The sequence below is a fragment of the Acanthopagrus latus genome, chromosome 2 (assembly GCF_904848185.1).
Source record: "Acanthopagrus latus isolate v.2019 chromosome 2, fAcaLat1.1, whole genome shotgun sequence".
Classification (NCBI taxonomy): domain Eukaryota; kingdom Metazoa; phylum Chordata; class Actinopteri; order Spariformes; family Sparidae; genus Acanthopagrus; species Acanthopagrus latus.
The window spans coordinates 30,963,552-30,983,488 of record NC_051040.1 but is presented as its reverse complement, the minus strand read 5'-3'; the positions used below and the strand labels follow the sequence as shown (position 1 = coordinate 30,983,488).

The following is a 19,937-nucleotide window of genomic DNA, read 5'->3' as shown; positions in this document are numbered from 1 at the left end:
TTGAAACTGAGTGTTTTATTCATCTGCTCTGCTGTCATTAACCACTGTGTTTGTGTTATCCATTTGTGTTAAATTAATTCAGGGGGATGTGTGTTCTGAGCACATGTGTCCTTCATCAATTTAAAAAAAACATTACAGTGTGTGTCAGTGTGTGTCTGTCTGTCTGTGTAAATCATGATTCCTCAGCTATGCAGTGTTCTCAGAGTTGCAGATGGTTTAGAAATGCTGTACTTGATGTAACTGTAACTGAGCTGATAGACAAAACGGCTAAAATAAGGATTCATTTTAAAATTTCAGAACAGTGCAAAAGAATGTATGCCAAACTACATAAATACACAGAAAATCTTCTTCATGCTGTGTGGATAAACTCAAGTGATTACCCAATGTAGCGTGTTTCAGTCAAGCAGTGCTGTAAAGAGTCCAGTGACTGCTCTGAATGTATAATAAATTCCTATCTTATTGTCCCCCTCCTCCCTGTCTGTCTGCCAGGGTTCTCTTGCAGCTGTGGCCCCCAGTACACTGGAGGGCGGTGTGAGATGGAGATAACAGCATGTGTTCCCAACCCATGTCAGAACAGTGGTGCATGTAAGCCCATTGGCAACGCCTTCCTCTGCAGCTGTAGGAGAGGCTTCAAGGGTCTGACGTAAGTTCCAGTCCAACCACATAAATGCCTGTAGCAGATAGTTTTGGTTTATTTCTCCAGTCAGTCAGGAGATTCCATAGATGCTGTGTGCAAAGTTTGGTTCAGATCGGTGAAATCGCCTGGGAGGAGTTTAAAAAAGTAGATTTTCGACATTTCACAAATTTGCGGAAAAAATGGTATGTGGAAATGTGGCCTATATCATGATATTCAAAACAATTCAGTGAAAGCGTGGATATATTTTTGAATTTGTGATAAAGTATATGTGAGTTATAAGCCAAAATGCACTTTTCCTTATTGCATACTGCATGTTACAATATGTACTTTGCATGGGTACAGCACATACTAAAATTAAAAAGAAAAAGAATGCAATTTGGAATGCACCCACAGTGAGTGGTACTAGCTCAGGTGTGTGTGAGCTGACCAATCAGCCAAAGACAGAGAAAGAATACAGTGCTGTAGCACTGGGCAACATGAGATAACAGATGGGTCTTTTGAGGATTAAAGCATGTAAACTTATAGATCATAAAGATTTAAAGATCATTTTTATTTGCCTTGATTGGTTGTACAACAACAGCTGGCTGCAACAGAACCTGAGTTACCGCAGTTACGACTCAGCTTTTTGGCAAAGTGCACTACCAAATGAGCTTGCATTATTACACCAATAACTCACACCCGTCTCCTCCCCTTTTTCCTCTATCACTCTATTCTGCAGCTGTCAGGAAGATGTGAATGAATGTGACCCCAGCAATCCAGAGGGCGAGTGTGAGAACGGCGGCCTTTGTGTTAACACTTATGGTTCCTTCTACTGTAACTGCACGGCAGGCTTCGTGGGCCAACGCTGCAGCCTACGGCCTGTTGTTGTCCCTGACATGCAGGCAGGTCATGCTGTGGTTGGTAAAGAAGAGCTGATTGGCATTGCTGTAGTTCTTTTTGTCATCATCACCCTCGTTATCCTCTTCATTGCTTTCCGAAAGAAGGTCTTCCAAAAAGACTACACGCGCAACAATCTATCGCTGGTGCAGGACCCAGCCACTGCAGCACTCCTCAACAAGGCCAATGGTGTTCAGTTCAAGACCCTACACTGCACACCAGGAGACCCCCTCAACCTTTACACAGAGCCAACATTGGGTCCAACCATGGTGGGGGCAGGTGTAATAATTGGACCTCCGCAGGTTCCTGTGAGGCCAATGGCATATACACCTTGTTTCCAAGGAGACCCACGGTCCACGCTGGAGAGGATGGTGGATGGGCATGGTGTTGAACATACAGAGATGAGCACCTTTCACCCTGAGTCACCGAGGATCCTGTCAGGAACTACCAGGAGGGGAGTGGTGGTGTGCAGCGTGGCTCCCAACCTGCCACCAGTGTCACCCTGTCGGTCCGACTGTGACTCCATACACAAGAGCCCATGGGACAGTGACGAGGGTGAGTGCATTTTATTTCCAACTACAGTAAGAAGTTGCAGTCAGAATTAATTAGCAGTGAAGTTATTTATTTACATACAGTCACAGCTGCCTAGACAAATTGATGAAGTGACCCTCTCGTCTCCTCAGCCCCCAAGTGCCATTTCAACCACCCTCACAGTCTGCAACTCACCAGCTGTCTTGGCTATGAGGCACTCAATGCATTATGTGCAACACGTTTTATAACGAGCCACCAGTGACTTGAAAAGCTAAGTCTCTGGTGACACATTCAGTCAGGCTGAGTTGAGCTGAGATGGGCCAGTTCACACTTCTGCAACTTTTCCCACAGCATTTCAAAACCCATTGTGAATCTTTCATTAGAACTGGACTTTAGAATGGCTTTTTTATACTAAAAACCCATGGCACTATTTAGACGAATCCCAACAAAAGAGTTGATGAAAACTTAACGGGCTAAACAGTTGACTATAAAATGTGGAGAGTAAGGACAATCTACTGGTATGTACTGCCACACCTAGCTATATTATATCAGGGATCGTAGATCGTGTGTGTGTATATATATATATATAGGTGGGACGTCAGGGATATTTAGGTTTGATATTCCAGAGTATAATTGGCCATTTTTGACTATTTTTGATTTTGCCATTATATTTCACCTTAAAAACTATTTACCTTGCCTTGCTTGGTGTCATTATTTTTAGCACAACCTCACATGTGTGATTGTACAGTTCTTTTTGACTGTGTTCATGACTGTGTTAACACAATGGACCTAAAATCACAAAAACATGCACTAAATTTGCTAAACACACTACTACAAACACTACATAACACACTAACTATACACTCCAAATACGCTAAATGTCACAAATCTCTCAACTCTCAAAACTCTCTATCTCTCTCGCTGTCTCTGTCACCATCACTGTTGCTGTCACTCTTCCACCGCCATCCCTCCCACAATTTTTCCTCAGCAACCAAATCATATTATTTGCCATATAATTTTGTGATTGGTTGGTGATGTGCCTTTTTTCACCAATAGGAGATTTTTTTGCTTGCAAACACTTCCTGCTTGCAGACACTTTCATGAGAAGCTGTTTTGACCATTTCTTCCTGCACCAAACAGGCAGCAAATGTGACAACAATGTTGGCAGACATTATTTATCAGTAGTCCAGTCTTACTTGGCCTATCAACATGATTTAAAAACTTGTATATAGTTTGAAGCCCGCACCAATGCATAAGTTGGAACCGAGACTTACGGAGGCTGCGTCATGCTGCTATGTCACGTCATGTCGACGCAGGAGGTAGGCTCTGCATTGATTGGCACACCCTTAAACCATGCAGCAGACAGGTTGAAAATCTCAGGTCAGTCTGATCCTGATCTGCAGATATTTGAGTCACACACACAGATTTCTTGCTTTTATAGAGAGATATTTATTCTCATTATTTTTTTATCACCATTGTCTGGTGGTGCAGAGTCAGACTGTCCGACATTACTCTGCTGCAGTGACACTATTGGTTGAATTTTGGACCTGGACCCTAGCACGATTTTATTTTCTTTTTTTACATCAGAGCACAATTTTTGGCAGAACATAGATGTGTATGTAATGTTACTCTGGCAACCTGTGGATAAAATGTCTGCAGTGAAGAAATAACTTAAATTAGAAAGCGAAAGTAGTCCAACGGCGACATGTTACACCCGCAATACGACTGGTTCGCGGGGAGGGAAGTGTAACAAAAGAGCTGCATTTAATACTACACATTTGATATGGCAAATAAAAAACAAACACTCAAAGAATACAAGTTCACTCAAGCAATACAGGCAAAGACAAACATTTGCAGATACTTTCAAAAGGACAGAGACATATCCTCGAGACAGTGACATGGCCAAAAGTATTACAGAGATGGTAATTAAATTAATCGCTCTGGATAAGTAGCTCATCTCCATGGTAGAGGATCAGGGTTTCCTTTGTCACCTGGAGTTTTTGAATCCCGGTATGCCCTATCATCTCGGCATTACATTACATTTCTTCCACTTTCGAGTTACAATGTGCCGGTATGCGCACTAGTTTTGTGGGTCTTATACAGCAGAGCACGTAAAACAGGCAACCAAGGAGATGCTGAACACGTGTGATACAGACAAGCAATGTGTCCACATCATTTTACATGACGTAAGGAATATAAAAAAAGCAGTGAATGATATGGAGGTACCAAGTGTGAGCTGCATCTCACACACTCCTGCTGGCTGTACACGAGGGTCTGCTGTCACAGTGCAGCATCGCAGACTCACCTGCTAACACAAGAAGGTGGTCGGCCAATGTTGGAATAGCATATATGCATAATAAGGAAGAGCCATATGGAAGTATATACTTTGTTTCAACAAAATAAAAAAACTATTAAGGAATGCAGGTACTTTTTTTTCTTAATGCAGCTGTATTATCCAGGAAAATAGTAGTTAAGGCTGAGCATCAGATCAGGACGCGGTATTGGCAGATACTAAATATTAAAGGACTCGGCTCAGATTTGGAAATCCCTAAAAGAAATACTACTCTTTTTACAGTATTATTTGTGCAGCCATAATCAGGTCACAGTTCAACTGCAGATCAAATTGGCTTGATGTCATGGATATGCATACTATATGTCTAGTGTCTAGAGGATTGAAAGTTTGAAAGCATGACAAACTGGTACCCTGAAATAACAGGTGTAACATGCTGAATTTGGCTCACCTTTTTTCTCATCAGCTCCTTGATCCAAATCCTGTCACTTTGCATCAAAGCACTAACATTTTCACTTGCATATTCAGTTAGATCACACATAATAGTGCTGCGCTAGACTGCCACCCTTTGATGTGCAGTGCAAAACTTATTTATTATGGGAGAGAAGTTTTGCGACAGCAAACTTAGGTGGACAAATCATAGCAGATCACAGTGATGAAATGATCTGTTGTATCTATAATTTATATTCTGTTTCAGAATACACCTAATCTTGACCTTTGGGAAGAGTATGTGTAACAAAAGTTTTAAGCTCAGGAGTCATTTACATGCTGATGCTGACTAACATGCAAAGTGGTTAAAACCTCTGAAAAGTGGAACTTTAAACTCAGATTATTTTGTTAGTTGGCAACTCTGTTTTGGCATTTTGATGGCTAAATCCAATATACCTTGTTTGGGACATTGTCAGCAATGCTGTCCAGCTTTGTTCATTACATGTACAGATACCTTTGTGTAGCCTGATGCAGTGCAAAATATAGGCTGTCAAACCACACAGTGTCACATCCAAATTTCCTGCTTGGATTTAATGCAGCTTTGTGTTGAACACAAGTTAGAAATCACATGGTTAAATGCTGCGAAGACAAACAAGCTCATTTTCAACTGTGAGAGCATTAGTGAGCTTTAGTAAATCAAATCCACAATCCATCAAGAGGCAACAACACAGAACAGGCAAAGGCAACAACACAGAGCAGGCAAAGGCAAAAATGCAAGAAATAAAAGCAAGACAGTGTACAAACTAGGAATAACACAAGAGATAAAAGCCAGAAACAACCCATGGGGAGATGGAACATAGGAACAGACTCAGGGGACTAAACAGATGAATTAACAAAGAGACCAGGGAGACCATATACACAACGGAGGCTGGGGAATTGGACAACTTGTGAAACATATTGGGGAGGAGCAGAAAAACAGAAGAGGGAGGAAATGGAAAGTGAGACATGACACAGGAGGATATAATTTCAAAATTAAACAGGAAAGAACAAAACCACAGACTCAAACTATGACAGGTATAAATATATTAGTGTAACAGCAAAGTACAAAAATAAACTGCAGCACCTTTTTTTTTTTTAACTTTTCATCATTTCACAAAAATGCACAATCCATGAAGAGATTATTCTGTAAAACAAACCCTCAACAGGTCTTTGAAAGAGAGTAGTATAATTATTATTACAACGATGACATCTCTCAAAGAGTAAAATTGTGTATTGTAAAAGATATTGTGAAAACTATATAAAACATCACTAATCACATCAACATGATTCATAATTGAAACATAAAAAAACATAAAACATAATTGAATATTACAAACACAAGATATTATTAGTACCAAAATGAGTATTACAAACACATATATTATTAGTGTAAAATTAAATACAACCACATACCGTGTGCGCCTTCTGACCAAAAACTTAGGAGTGGTTGCCATCCTTTTTAATGTTGCACTGCTACTCTTCAGTACCAACACTTTACTGCATGTAGCTTCCAACAGAACACACCCTCTTTCACTCTAATTGGTAATTCAGCATGTGAACACAGCATGCTGCCCACTCAGTCCTATTCACAGGTTTGGCCAGTAGGTGTCACCGCAAACAAAGGAACCGATATACATTTTCAAAATACCATTTACAATGTAAAAAGGGAAACAAAAACAAAGGCACATTTTCTGCGACACCTACACTGCCACCAAAATGTGCAAATATTTATATTTATATATCAAACAACAAACGAATGGTAATAAATCTTGTAATTTTTCAGAAATTGGTAATCAACTTTCATAACCCGTATATATTGTTTCAGATTTAGATTAACTTTTGATTAGATTAACAGCACCTTGCATGTATGTTTAAGACATCTGGTTTTGTCAGTAGTGGTTTAGGAATCATTCTCAACTTGTACCACTAATTTATGAACTGGACGCTCAAGAAAAGATGGTTGCTTCAAGCGCTGACCTCTCCGTCCTATCTGGATTTGAACCTTTCTCACAATACCATCATCATCTTCATTTGTCTCAACAACTCTAGCCAGTTTCCTCTCATTTCTGGGAATATTGTCCTCCTTTAGAATTACTACATCTCCAACTTGCATGTTTCTTCTGAGTGCATGCCACTTTTGTCTGAGGCTCACGTTGGCCAAGTATTCTTTGCGCCATCTGCACCAGAATTGTTCTGTTAGGTAATGAACTCTTCGCCACCTCTTCCTGGCTTACAAATCCTCTCGGACGAAATTGCTAGGAGGCAGAAGGGGCACAGAGGTCTTCATTGTAAGTAAATGATTTGGTGTTAAAGGCTCTTTGGGTCATTGATTGTATCTTTGGTGAGTGGGTGATTGGCAACTATCGACATGGCCTCATAGAAGAATGTTCTCAATAAGGTGTCATCTAGTCTTCCTGTAGCTTGGGTCAGGACAGAGCTCATCACACCACTGACTGTCTGTATTTGGTGCTCCCACACACCTTCCATGTGGCTTGCTTCCAGTACATTCATACAGAGGCCACATTGTTTCATTGCCAGATAAGTAGAAATTCTCTCTTTGTCTAGATCCATTAGACCTTTTCTCCACTCTCTCAAACTCATTCTTTGCCCCAACAAAATTTGTACCTTGGTCAGATCAGATCTGTCTCACTCCACTATGTGGATGGCTCTGGAGCTTAAACATGTGAAAAACAGACCATATCTCTTAAATTCTTTTTGACCTTGTTTTGTGTAGAAGGACCTGAAACAGTCAATTCCTCTGTCTGAGAATGGAGGTGACGGCTCTACTCAGTCAGCAAGCAGGTTCACCATACGTTGAACTTCCGTTGGTCCACGCACTTTTCTGCAAGTGACGTAACATTTGATATGCTCCACCACTACGTTGCTGGCACCTATTGTCCAATATCCGTTGGCCCTGGGTTTGTTCACTGTTTGCCCTCTGCCTTGGTGCTGAGTTTTCTTGTAACAGTGGTCAAGTATTACTTGTTAGACAATGCCGTCTCTAGGAAGAATTACTGGATGTTTCACCTCAAGTGATGTAGCAGACCTACTCAGTCACCCTCCAACCCTGAGTAGTCCATCCGCAAGGATGGGATCAAGTTAGTACATTTTGTGAGCTTTTGGTATTTTAGCCAATTGTTGACTGAACCATTTCAGCTCTTCTTCAAAGGCTTTCTTTGTGCTGCCTTGATGAGAGCAAGAGCGGCCATTTTCCTCTTCTCAACACTAATAGGCCCTGACAGGTCTCTATTTGCCAGTCTTTGAATCCGAGCAACAAATTTGAGAGCTGTATCCCAATCAGCAAAACTTGACAACCTCTTCAGGAAGCTGTCTCTCTCCAAGGCCTCTGTCTTCAGGATCTTTACTTCTGGGTCGCCTATAAGAAGCTCTGGGGATCCTTGGTTTGTGACCATGTCTCGTTCCTATAAGAATTTAGGTCCAGTGAGCCAATTTGAATCAATCAGGTCAGCCACCTTTAGACCCCTAGACGAATGGTCTGCTGGAATTTGACCTATGTCAATGTAAAACCATTGTCCTGGATCTGTTGTGTCTCTTATCCTCTGAACACAATTAGCAACAAAAACATGAAAGCACTGGGTTCCGTTCTTGATATACCCAAGCACCACCTGTGAGTCTGTCCAGAAAAATTCTTGATCTATCTTCAGTTCAAGCTGTTGTCTCAAGATATTACTTGCTGCTGCAGAAACTGCGGCTGCAGAGATCTCAAGGGTATGGTGACAATGTTTGTGGGGGGCCACTCGGGCCTCACCCATGACCAGTGCACAATGCACCCTTTTATCTTCAACAATCCTGATATATGAACAATGCCCACAACCGTTACTGCTGGCATCTCAAAAATGATGCAGTTCAATGTTTTGGGTTGTGAAAAGATTCTCAGGAATGAAGCATCTTGGTATTTGAATGTTTTGAAGTCTTTAGTTCAGGGGTGAGGGGTCCATCCCACCCAATAACCCGCTTGCACATCTCTTGAATTGAATGAATGAATGCGTCAATCTGTATGTTCCACTTCACTCCCAATACACTCTGCATGGGAACCTCACTGTAATTCAGATCCACATCCTTCTCTACACTGGCATGTTCAGTCTCTGGAATTGCATCCCAGACATCCTTTTTGTTGCACACAAATTTTTCCCTTGGCAAAGAGTTATGTGCTTCATTGACCAGCTGTTTGGCTTTCTTGACTGAATCTGATGGGCCCATCGGCAACATGTAACTTTCTTCTAATGAAATTAGCTGCCACTGGGTAGTCCTTTTTGTGGTCACTGGCAAGTATTTTATGCCGTAATTAGCACATCCTGGGATTATGCTGCTCCAAAAATATGCACTCACATGCAGTATTCCTTGGGTTCCATTTATGTGTTAGAATTTTCCCACCACAGGAACCTCAGGAAATCCCAGTCTTCTTGGTTGTCATGGGAGCGGTGAAACATTTTCTCCATGAAGCAAATAATTGCGATTTGATTGTTGTGAAACCTACAGAGCACTCCAGTCAGTGCATTCATTAAATCAGGTCCTGTGAGTAGGTGATCATTAAGAGAGGCACCCTCAAATCATGCAGAGCAGTCGAATACAACTCTGATTTTGATGGGCTTCCTAGGATGGTACACCCCATGACGTGGAATGTACCAAGTTTTGCTCTCTTTCGGTGTGTCATCTACCTCTTCTGCGTCACCATTTTCAAGTACACCAGCCATGAATTTCAAGCAATGCTCCTTGTACTTGGGATTGTTCTCTATTTTTCGTTTTAAATGCTTCAATCGAACTATAGCTAGCTGCTTGTTGTTCAGAAGCTGAGGACATTCTCTGAAGGGTAGCGGCATCTCCAGATGTCCTTCCTTGTTATGTTGGATTTTCCCAATCAGGAGCTGTAGAAACTGGATGTCCTGCTGGGATATGTTCTTTTCTCTTGGGCTTGTGTCTAATAAATCTGCTTCCAGTGTCTTAATCACAGACACAGGTGTGATAGCTGGAAGTCCCCTTTAGAGATGCGATGGCAGACCCCTGCCACATCCTTTGAGTTAGTCCAAGGTTTTACAGATCCTACTATACTCGCTCCTAAAGCAGTCTTGACTGTCTATGGATCGTAATCTTCACCTGATATCACTTGTTTTGGTTTCAGGGCCTTTGCACAGTCATAGTCAATCAGGAGTCCTGCAGGACAGCTCAATAGATCTGGTATTTCTTCTGAAATGCTGAGAAGGTGGATTCACTTTTTTGGTGTTTCACAGGTGGGAATACTGTTCTGCTCCAGTGGGATGTATTCTCGAGTGTATGTGGGTGGCAGCTCAATGTACTCTTGTGAAAGGTACTTTTGCTCACTCTTAGTTGGTTCACTCTTAGTACGTAGACCAAAGTTTCTGGGCTGCTTTTTGCTGCACAAGAGAGCTACACTGGAACAATCATTAAAGTGCGATCGCGGTTATCAACTCTCACGCTGCATGAGACAGTGGAAGCACTGTCGACTTGTGGTAGTGTTTCAGGTGTTTCTCCTCGTGGACGTTTTTTCATGAAGTAGAGAGGGGTGTCTCTGCCTGCAAATATGGCAAGTGACTCTCTGTCTACAATTTTTGGAGATATGGCCAACTCTGAGGCAACTCAAGCACATATGGTTGTTGATAACATTTTTTTTTCATTTCCTCTAGAGGCATTGCTGCAAATGTTTCACAGTTATGAATAGTTTGTTGACAGCAGATACACTCTATTTGCCTTTTGTTTTGAGTGGCAGGAGGGCTGGTTTTGTCATTTTTGTCACCCTTTGATGCACTTGAGGCTTCTGAAGTGGGTTTTAGTTTCTGAGACACCTTTGTTGATGCCACCAGGATGCTGGCTTTGAGACGTTTCTGTTCCTTCCCTGGGTTTTCACCTGTATGCCCGTTTCATTTAATGCATAGAGGGAGGAGACCAGATTGCATGCTATGCGCACCTCTCCTACCATGAAGTCTGAAAATTATTCGAAACCTGGATATGGCTTCCCTTCATCCAGTGCTTTAGTGACATATTGGTTCCAGTGGGTTGTTGCCCAGGCAGGAATGGCAGAATGGCATCTTCTCTTTAGAACCATTGGAGGAGTTATTCTGTCACAGTGACTGCATCAAACTCCTCGATATCAACGTCTATATGCTGCTTTTTCAGGAGTACAGTGATTTCAGTAGTAGCTAGGGCTGTCAGTTTAATGCATTAATTAGATTAATTAATTACACTGCAAGTTAACACGTTATAAAAATTAACGCAATTAATTCTGAGATTCTGAGTGGCAATTCAATGCGTGAGCATTTTAAATTTGGCCCCGTGAATGACCCATAGGCTACTTGGCAGTGGCACGTCACAGTAGCACTAGCACCGAGGAACTTGTCCGGACGTGTTTGTCACTTCCCACCTGCGTTGCTAGTCAAAGCAGGGTGACAACAGACATGAGCCATTTTTAGACAGGGCACCAAGCCGTCAATTCGCCGGTCCTTTTGGCGGCTTGGTCCGCGGTTTTAGACAGAGGCCGGAAAATTGAGGGTGGCGTTTTAGTCCGCCGATTTTCCCCCTCGGAGGGTACACTTATTTCCGCCTCGCCTGTTATCTAAAAACGAGGCAGAAATGTGCCCGCTTCTGCATGAGGTGGGCAGAGGTGTCAATGACCTGCACTGTTGTGCGATCCACAGCCAAGGAGTTTTAAAACCAAGAAACAGATGATCACAGCAGTCAGTCCATCACTTCATCCACGGACATTTAGTTTAACAACTAGACAGCCACTGAGATCCAGGAGATGCAGCGTCTCCTCGGTTTCTGTAGCTGTTTGGTTGTGTTAGCTTGTTTTTGTGTCAGCAAGGACGGTCGCTACTTTCAATTTAAAAGCCCCCCGCTAAGAACCCAGTTATAAATGGGGTGCAATGTAAAGCTCTTATTTTGAAGACAAATTCTATGTCACTGTTCACAGCCTTATACTTCTACTACTCATTTTGAATTGCCGTATTTAGTCAGCTTTGGTATTCATTTTGAATTGCTGTATTGAATCAGCTTTAGTGCTCATTTTGAATTGAGAGTCTGCTTAAGTGCCTATTTAAGACTCAGCCTTATTTTATTTCTGAATTTTATTTATTTAAGTGTATTTGTATTGCATTTTTGAATAATGCACCTGCCTGATTGGTTTGCTGGGTTGTGCTTGACCATTTTCTTTTAAATTTAATTTATGAAACGCACTTCACCAAAAAAAAATGTGGATTTCAAATCTTCTCAGTGTATTCAATTGATAAGTCATGCAATATAATTTTGTAATTTCCTAGAATTCGAATTCTGTATTTGGGTACCTTTAGAAGATATGAGATTAAAATGAGATTAATTAATTACAAATCCTGTAATTAATTAGATTATTTTTTTTGATCGCCTGACAGCCCTAGTAGTAGCTGAGGTGCAGCTATCCATTTTTCTTCTTAGATCATGAGATGTGTGGTCAGTGCACGTTAACTCTGATGTTCTTGCTTTAGTACTGACTTAAATTTTCCCACTTATTTGATAATATCACCTAACTCACTTTTAGAGCATTCTGCCTTAAGTTTAGATCCGATGAGTTGGACCTCTGCTTTGAAGTTTACATATGTGAACATAAGCTTTCTTTCCTTTTTTGTTATCTCACCCTTTTTAAACTCAGGCATTTTTTCTGTAAGGTGTTTCTCTCTTTCTCATCGCCTCTCCTCTTGCTCAACCGGAAATGGTGGCTCCGGGAGCCCTGTCCTGTGTATTTAAAGATCTGCATGAATCTCAGCTATCCTCTCTTCAATCTGTTGTCTTTCAGAGTCTTCAAATTCACTTTCTAATTTCTCTTCCAATTGTGCGTTCTCCTTTTTTAAAGCCAAAAGTTCTAACTCTAGTACGCAAGTACCTGATGTACTCTGCTCCATTGCAGAACTACTTTGAAACCACAATAGTGTAATATTAGATAATGTAAGGCAAACTTACAGAGTGAAAATACACACTATCATTCACCTTACAACATTTTTAAATGCAATTTTGTTTTTCCTGAATTTTTTGAAAAAAAATGTCCAAACTTGAAAGATACAGTCTGAACTGATATCCCCAAAATATCATGATTCATTGCAAACCGGCATTGTCGGTCCCTGTATCATCTGATCATTCAATGAGTCAATTTAGATTGGCAAAAAAAAAATGAAAAAACAAATCAGTATCGACGCTTGACAGATTGACTACTTTGGTGTAGCTACCAGAAGACATGGATGTCAACAAACCGGTATGTAGCTACTTGCACAAACACACTGTTTTAACTACTTTTTTATTCATTTTGAGTCATACATGCTAGAGTGCTGTGTTGTAAGGTGTCTGCTGATGTTGCATAACGTTTTTAGAGAGTTTTGGAGCATGTTAAGACGTTAAAAACACAGTGTAAATTTCTGACCCCATGCTGTTAGCTGTCACTGCTAAATCTCCATTCATGGAGCCCTGTAATGGTTGGACCAAATGTGTTCGCGTCTTCGGTACTGGCAAGTCAAGGGTAGCTTGAGCAATGAAGCTGCAAATCAACCGAAGTTTTCCTTCAACAGAGGACAAGATTAAGGATATTTTGCCCAACTTTGATGTAGAATAAAAAAATGCATTTTCCAAAAGGAGTCCATGATTCCTATACTACTTAATTTAGTACTTCCTAGACTACCTGCATGAATAATATTAAGTACTTTTACTGTGTTCTTTTTGAGTAATCCTGTGTCAAAATCCTTACCAGAGAACAAGAATAAGTATTTTTGCCCAAATTTGATGTAGAAATGTACTTGTAACAGAGTATTATTAGACTGTGGTTTTGCTTGCTTTTTTAAGTAAAAGATTGGAGCATTTCCTCCAACAGTGTGCAAATCTGAAATTTGGATTCATGAGTAGCAAGTCATTAGACATTAACATTGACTGTCATGTTGTGAAATCATTATTAATAAAAGCTAATGATTTCATAGTGATAGACTTACAAAATTGTTTAAAAGTTTATGTTATTATTGGTGCATTATGAATGTAAAAGCTTGAACTTGAGGGTTCTGCACAAACCCCTGATGTTGCAACTGGGAACTGCTAGAGCTGGCGTATGAGCACTGGAACCTTTTTGGTCTTCACCTTCTACATCTGTTGAAGTTGTTCCTTTCAACTCCTCCATCTTTTTGTGCTCCGTCTTCTGGATGTTACTGTCAGCGAGGATTGGCACATCTATCTCAACTGTTCTCTTCTGGTCCTAGTCGACCACAGTCAACATCTGCTGGCTGATGGTCAGCTCACTTCTCAAGTTGTATCCATGGCCTTGTATGCTTGGGGAGTTGTTAAGACTGGAAAAAATGACCTACTCATGAATCCAGGTTTCAGATTTGCACACTGTTGGAGGAAATACTGCGAACTTTTACATAACAAAAAGGGAACAATACCACAGTCTAATAGTACTCTGTCACAAGTGAATTTCTACATCAAATTTGGGCAAAAATACTTAATCTCGTTGTCTGTTAAGGATTTTGACTCGAAGTATTACTTGAAAAGTACACAGTAAAAGTACTTCATATTAGTTATGCAAGTAGTCTAGCAAGTACTAAATTCAGCAGTATATGAATCTTTGGCTACTTCTGGAAAATCTGTTTTTATTTCACGTCAAATTTGAGCGACATATTGTTAATCTTATCCTCTGTTAAGGATTTTGACACGTTTACTCAAAAAGTACACTGTAAAAGTACTTCATATTATGAATGAAAGTAGTCTAGGAAGTACTAAGATCAGCGGAATATGAATCTTGGACTACTTATGGAAACAATGATTTTTTTTTTCCTCATGATGTCCTTTACTCTGAAATCCAGAAGGATAGCTTTGGGATTCCTTCAGTTAATTATGGGGAATAATGACTGGAGAAGTCAGAGTGGGTTCATTATGATTACAGTAAATGTAAGTGCATTTGCGCTCTGAAAATATAAGGTGTAGCTGATTTGACAAAGCTAACGTGAACCATGGGCTGGCTTGAGACGTGACCAGAGATTTTTTTTTCCCCCAATGCTTTATTGAAAACGTAATTAGCGACCAGAGGTATCAGACTATACGTTGCGCATGCGCAAAGCTTGGCCACACAGCAGAAATGTACCGTGGAAAATGGCATAACAATAACAGAAAATGTCAATTAGATTTATTATTTCGTTTTGGTTTCCTTGTTTAACATATTTTCCGTTTTGGGCTGAAAATAGGAAAATAAACATCAGTTTTCAATGTTTGGTGCATACAGAAAAACAACTTGTTTTTTCGTTTTTCGTTTGCCAGATTAAATTGACTCACTGAATGATCAGATGATACATGGACCATTGTCCAGCTGTGTCACACAGTTGCTTTGGACGTTCTTCCGCTCTGGAGTAGGCGATTGTATTCAGGATGATCGATGAATGCTAGGATATGCAGGCAGATGTTCTACGTGGGATGTGGTAATGAAGTTGCTGAAGCATGGCCGTGTGAACCTCAGAAACATTGATGGATTTTGCTGCTCAGTCCCATGAATAGCCACGCTTGTCACTATAAATGCTCCCAGAGTTCTTCCTATTCGGTAGAGATAACCCACGCTCCGTCTGATGCTTGACTAGTATTTATTTTCTGCCTTTAATTGGTAAACACCTTGAAAAACTGAAATAAAACGAATATTACAAACACAAGATATTATTATTACCAAAATGAATATTACAAACACAAATAGCATTAGTGTAAAATGAAATACAATCACATAATATGTGCACCTTCTGACCAAAAAGGTAGGGGTGGTTCCATCCTTTTTAATTTTGCACTGCTACTTTTCAGTACCAACTCTTTACTGCATGTAGCTTCCAACAGAACACACCCTCTTTCTCTCTAATTGGTAATTCAGCATGTGAACGCAACACACTGCCCACCATGCTATTCACAGGCTTAGCCAGTAGGTGTCACCACAAACAAAGGAACCAATATACTGTACATTTTCAAAATACCATTCACGATATAAAAAGGGAAACAAAAACAAAGGCAATAAAGACATTTAGATCTGTTGAGAGCACATTTTCTGCAACAGCTACTCCTTCTTCTGACTACTCAGCTTGTTTTTATCAGCATTACACCTGAAACAGGGACCACATAAATAATTTGAGTTCTCTGAGCATATATGTGAGCCTTTTCTGAGCTGTGCAATCTAGAATTCACTGGCTGATGACATGTTTCAGTACAACTGCAAATGCATATGCTGGACCCAACTGATTACGTTAATGATACCAGGTCCTGTACACACCTAAATTTTTGCCTTAATAGTGTAATTTCACATTTATGCTTTCCTCATGCTAGCACAGCATACATTATACCTAAAGCCTTATAAAACCCTAGACTGGGAAACCTGAATAACTTTTGACATAGGTTAGAATCTGATATGTTCTGAATGAACTAAGATACTAACTTGCTGGCACGAGTATATTACTGAGAATGTCCAAGTACTGTTTTTCATCCATGCAGTCATAGTTTCAGCTCTTCAACACTCAGTTTTTCAAAATTTGTATCTTTTTTGGAATGTGGCCATCCTCACCCCCTGACATCTCTCTGCAGGTAAGATGGTTGACATGGCAGAAGAAGTAACAGGTAGCAACAAAGGCAGCAACTCTGAAATCCAATCACTAAGTTCCTTCCAGTCTGACTCCTGTGATGACAATGGTAAGACACACATCTCACACTTTCACCATGAGTGGCTCAGGGTTCTACTATATATCAATATCCCCAGATCAATAGTGTTTTTTAGTTCTTTTGTGGGGTTATTTGAAAAGTCTGAGACGTTTCATCATCAATATCTAGAACTCAATACATTTACAAATTACAATAAAAGTATAATTTGAGTGATGTGCTTCACATTATGTAAGACAATCACATTTTCACATGCTTGGTGCGAGACAAATAAAACTCACATGGAAGTGCTAGAAGAATCACTCACTTAGCTTCATTGGCGGAAGTCATAGTGGACCATATGTGCACCTGAGAATAAAGGAGAGGGGAAACGAAAGGAGGAACAGAAAGAGAGGGTATAGCACTTAATAACAATCCTCAGTGGCTTTCCATGAATTTTACCATCTTTGGATATATATCCAATCTTTTTTTGTTTACACATATAGTAAATAAGTAACACAAATCATTGTATACATGACTGGGTAGGTGAGTGTAGCACAGTTGTGGGACAGTGTGGCTTATATTGATTTTTCATTTACATTGACATGTAATGGCATTTGAAGGTCTGTATTTTTAAGAGAATGCATTCCCATGGTTCTCTCTCAAATGTACTTTATAATGATTTCACAACAATGTCATTATGAGCAGCATCAAAGAAGCTAAGGGGTTGAGACAACTTCACAGAGCGGAACTGGTGGCTGGAGCTGTGTATTTGGTTTTGTGTTTAATTTCTGACATTATGTCATCCCGTTCTCACAAGATTGATTTGCAGTCAATGACTTTGATTGTTTTACTTTACAGGATGTTCACACATGACAGATGGCAGGTTTTTTGCCTCTAATTCTCAATTGATTAAGTATGTGAATATTGCCTCAGTTAGATTGTAGTGTTGCCCGTCTTTCATGTGCCCCCTGAAATCTGACAGGTGTCACCAAATATGAAAGTGTCGCAACTAAAATTGCAAACAGTAGAAACATATTGGTATTGTTGCTATTTTGTTTTAATATTGTTTTGTTCTCCCATGACTTGTTTTGCATTTGAAGTTAATTTCTTTTGTTTGTCTGTGTTATCTTTGCAGATTTTTTTTAACTAACAGTGTGTTATCCATTCATTTAATAACTAAATGTGTTCTTGCAAACGAAAAGAAGACGAGTCACGTATGTATATATATATATACACACACACGACTCATCTTTTTTTCATTTGCAAGAACACATTTAATTATTAAGTGAATATATATATTTAATAATTAAATGTGTAAAATAATACATTTGACTGCTTATCGTCAGTGTATACAGATATATGTTTATTTTCTGTTCTTCATTTACCAGATTGAATTGAATAATGAATAATAATAATGAATGGATGATAAATAGACCCTTTATTATATCCATATAGTATATGGAAACAATATTGCATGCAAATGCCCCCCCCCCCCAACTCAGCAAGAAGTCCAGACTGTGCTATAGTGTCCAGACCAGGTAGTGTCCTGCAGACAGAACTGGCATAAGTGAGAAACCATAAGAAATGCCACAGGTGTGAGGGGTGATCCCAGACTAACACCATGACAAGCATTTTTCACCCTGAACAACTGTATTTCAAAACTTACCTCCTCCTTTTTTCCCTCCACAAGCCTCCATAGTGACTGTCATTCGACTGGTCAATGATGCAGTCGACACAATCGAAAGTGAAGGTACCATGTCTCATCTCCTTTGTGTCATTCATCTCATAACTTCCCCCTTCTCTTATTTCAGCCTTGTTTTTGTGTCTGGTGAGATCTAAAAGAGGTCTCTTCTGCTATATGCCAAAGTTAAATACACTCTCACATTGTATTACATAATCTATCTCTCAGTAAGTGGTGACTCAGTAAGTCACATCCTCAAAGTCAGTGCTCTGTCAGTCAACCCACTTCAAAGTTAAACTTTTTTTCTGTTCTCAGTTCTCAGTATATTTTTCCATAACACACACAGGGCTAACCACATAGCACTGATAGCCAACAATCTGCAGGTTTTGATTCTATCTGATCACCATGATGGGTGATTTCACTGATGAGTTCCTCCTTTGTACTCAAGCTTCTTTTTCATCCACTGTTTTAGGAATAAACTTTATGAACTTCATGATAGAGTGACAAGATAGAATCTGAGAGGAAGCTGGCAGAAAATGATGGATGAAACTGGAGATCCTCGTGGTTGCTGTGACACACATACACTCTCCACACACATAGGAACTCTCTTTAAACACACACTACTGATGCTGTAATATTCCTTGCAAGGACCGTCTCTTCAATAATATTTGTCCAAGAACTTGTGAAAGTTGTAATTGTTGGAAGGTAACACCACAGTCATTTTTAATTTATATTATCAGTAAAATAGTGAGGTGCTTGAACATCAGAGTTCCCAAAAGAGGGAAAAGTACTGAAATTAAATTTTGGGAGGGAAAGGTCAGGGAGGTCATATCCGCAGCTCTAGATTTATGTTGGTTTATGTTTCTGTTCTTCTATTTGACAGTGTCAGTTATGGATCATGGTCAAACCTACAACAGAGGTGACTAGACCCCCATTCGTCTGTCTGTCTGTCTGTCTGTCTGTCTGCCTGTCTGTCTGTCTGTCTGTCTGTCTGTCGATCTGAAGTTTCGATTCACCTGAAGTATCTACCAATCAAATATTTTGGCTACATCACCCAACAATAATAACTTCAATTGTGCAGTTACAAATCTATTAGAATCTACATTCAAAATAAAGCTAGAACAGGTCATACTATGCTGTATGTCCAGTAAAAAAAAATTCTGCTCCTATATATGCTATATAGTATAATCACTTTGTGTTCAATGGATTTTGTCAAATTAATTTTAAGACTAATGTTGTAGATATGCAGCTTTTCTCTCATCAGGGCCTAATTATGAACATGATGGTATGTCTGTCTATTCAACTATTGGATCCAAAAGAAGATCCTGCAACAAAATTTCCTCTGAATTCGGTATTGACCCACTAACTTCCCTCTGTTACCTTTATCAGGTAAAATCTTCCACTAGAGCAGACATCCCCAAACTTACAGTTTTTCTCAGTCGCTTTGGTGCTTTTCTCAGATCAGAATGAAAATTCTCATAACTATTAGTTCAACCTCCTCAACATTTAATCATTTGTGCACATCATAGTAGCAATTTCTCCTTCCTCTGAACAAATTGCAAATGGTTTTGGACATGTATCAGTTGCTTTCATACAATTCTCTGCAGTTTTATAACATTATCATTTGCTTATGTCATGTCAGTCAAAATGAACTATACTTATGGATGCTGAACAGTTGTTCCCAATAAAACTAAGTCTTCATTTCATTGCTTCAGTCAGTACATACAAAATTGCTGAACTAGTTATCAAATTCTGTCAAGCAAATTTTAAACCTTTCTTTATCATTTTTTCCTGGAAATGTCTCCTAAATTGAA

At 39.8% G+C, this 19,937-nt stretch overlaps 1 protein-coding gene across 8 annotated transcripts in view; it reads left to right on the top strand.

Moving 5' to 3' along the window:
- fat3a (FAT atypical cadherin 3a) overlaps window positions 1-19,937 on the top strand; it is a 226,858-nt gene that overhangs the window by 195,253 nt on the left and 11,668 nt on the right. For 4 of the 8 annotated variants that reach the window (XM_037119863.1, XM_037119854.1, XM_037119836.1 and 1 more), the window contains 5 exons: window positions 490-643; window positions 1,356-2,068; window positions 16,389-16,493; window positions 18,133-18,192; window positions 19,007-19,042. In XM_037119863.1, coding sequence (XP_036975758.1) covers window positions 490-643; window positions 1,356-2,068; window positions 16,389-16,493; window positions 18,133-18,192; window positions 19,007-19,042 — 1,068 coding nt within the window. Of the gene's footprint in view, window positions 1-489; window positions 644-1,355; window positions 2,069-16,388; window positions 16,494-18,132; window positions 18,193-18,595; window positions 18,973-19,006; window positions 19,043-19,937 lie in introns of those variants that run through there. The other 4 variants (XM_037119880.1, XM_037119872.1, XM_037119889.1 and 1 more) reach the window with 3 other exon arrangements.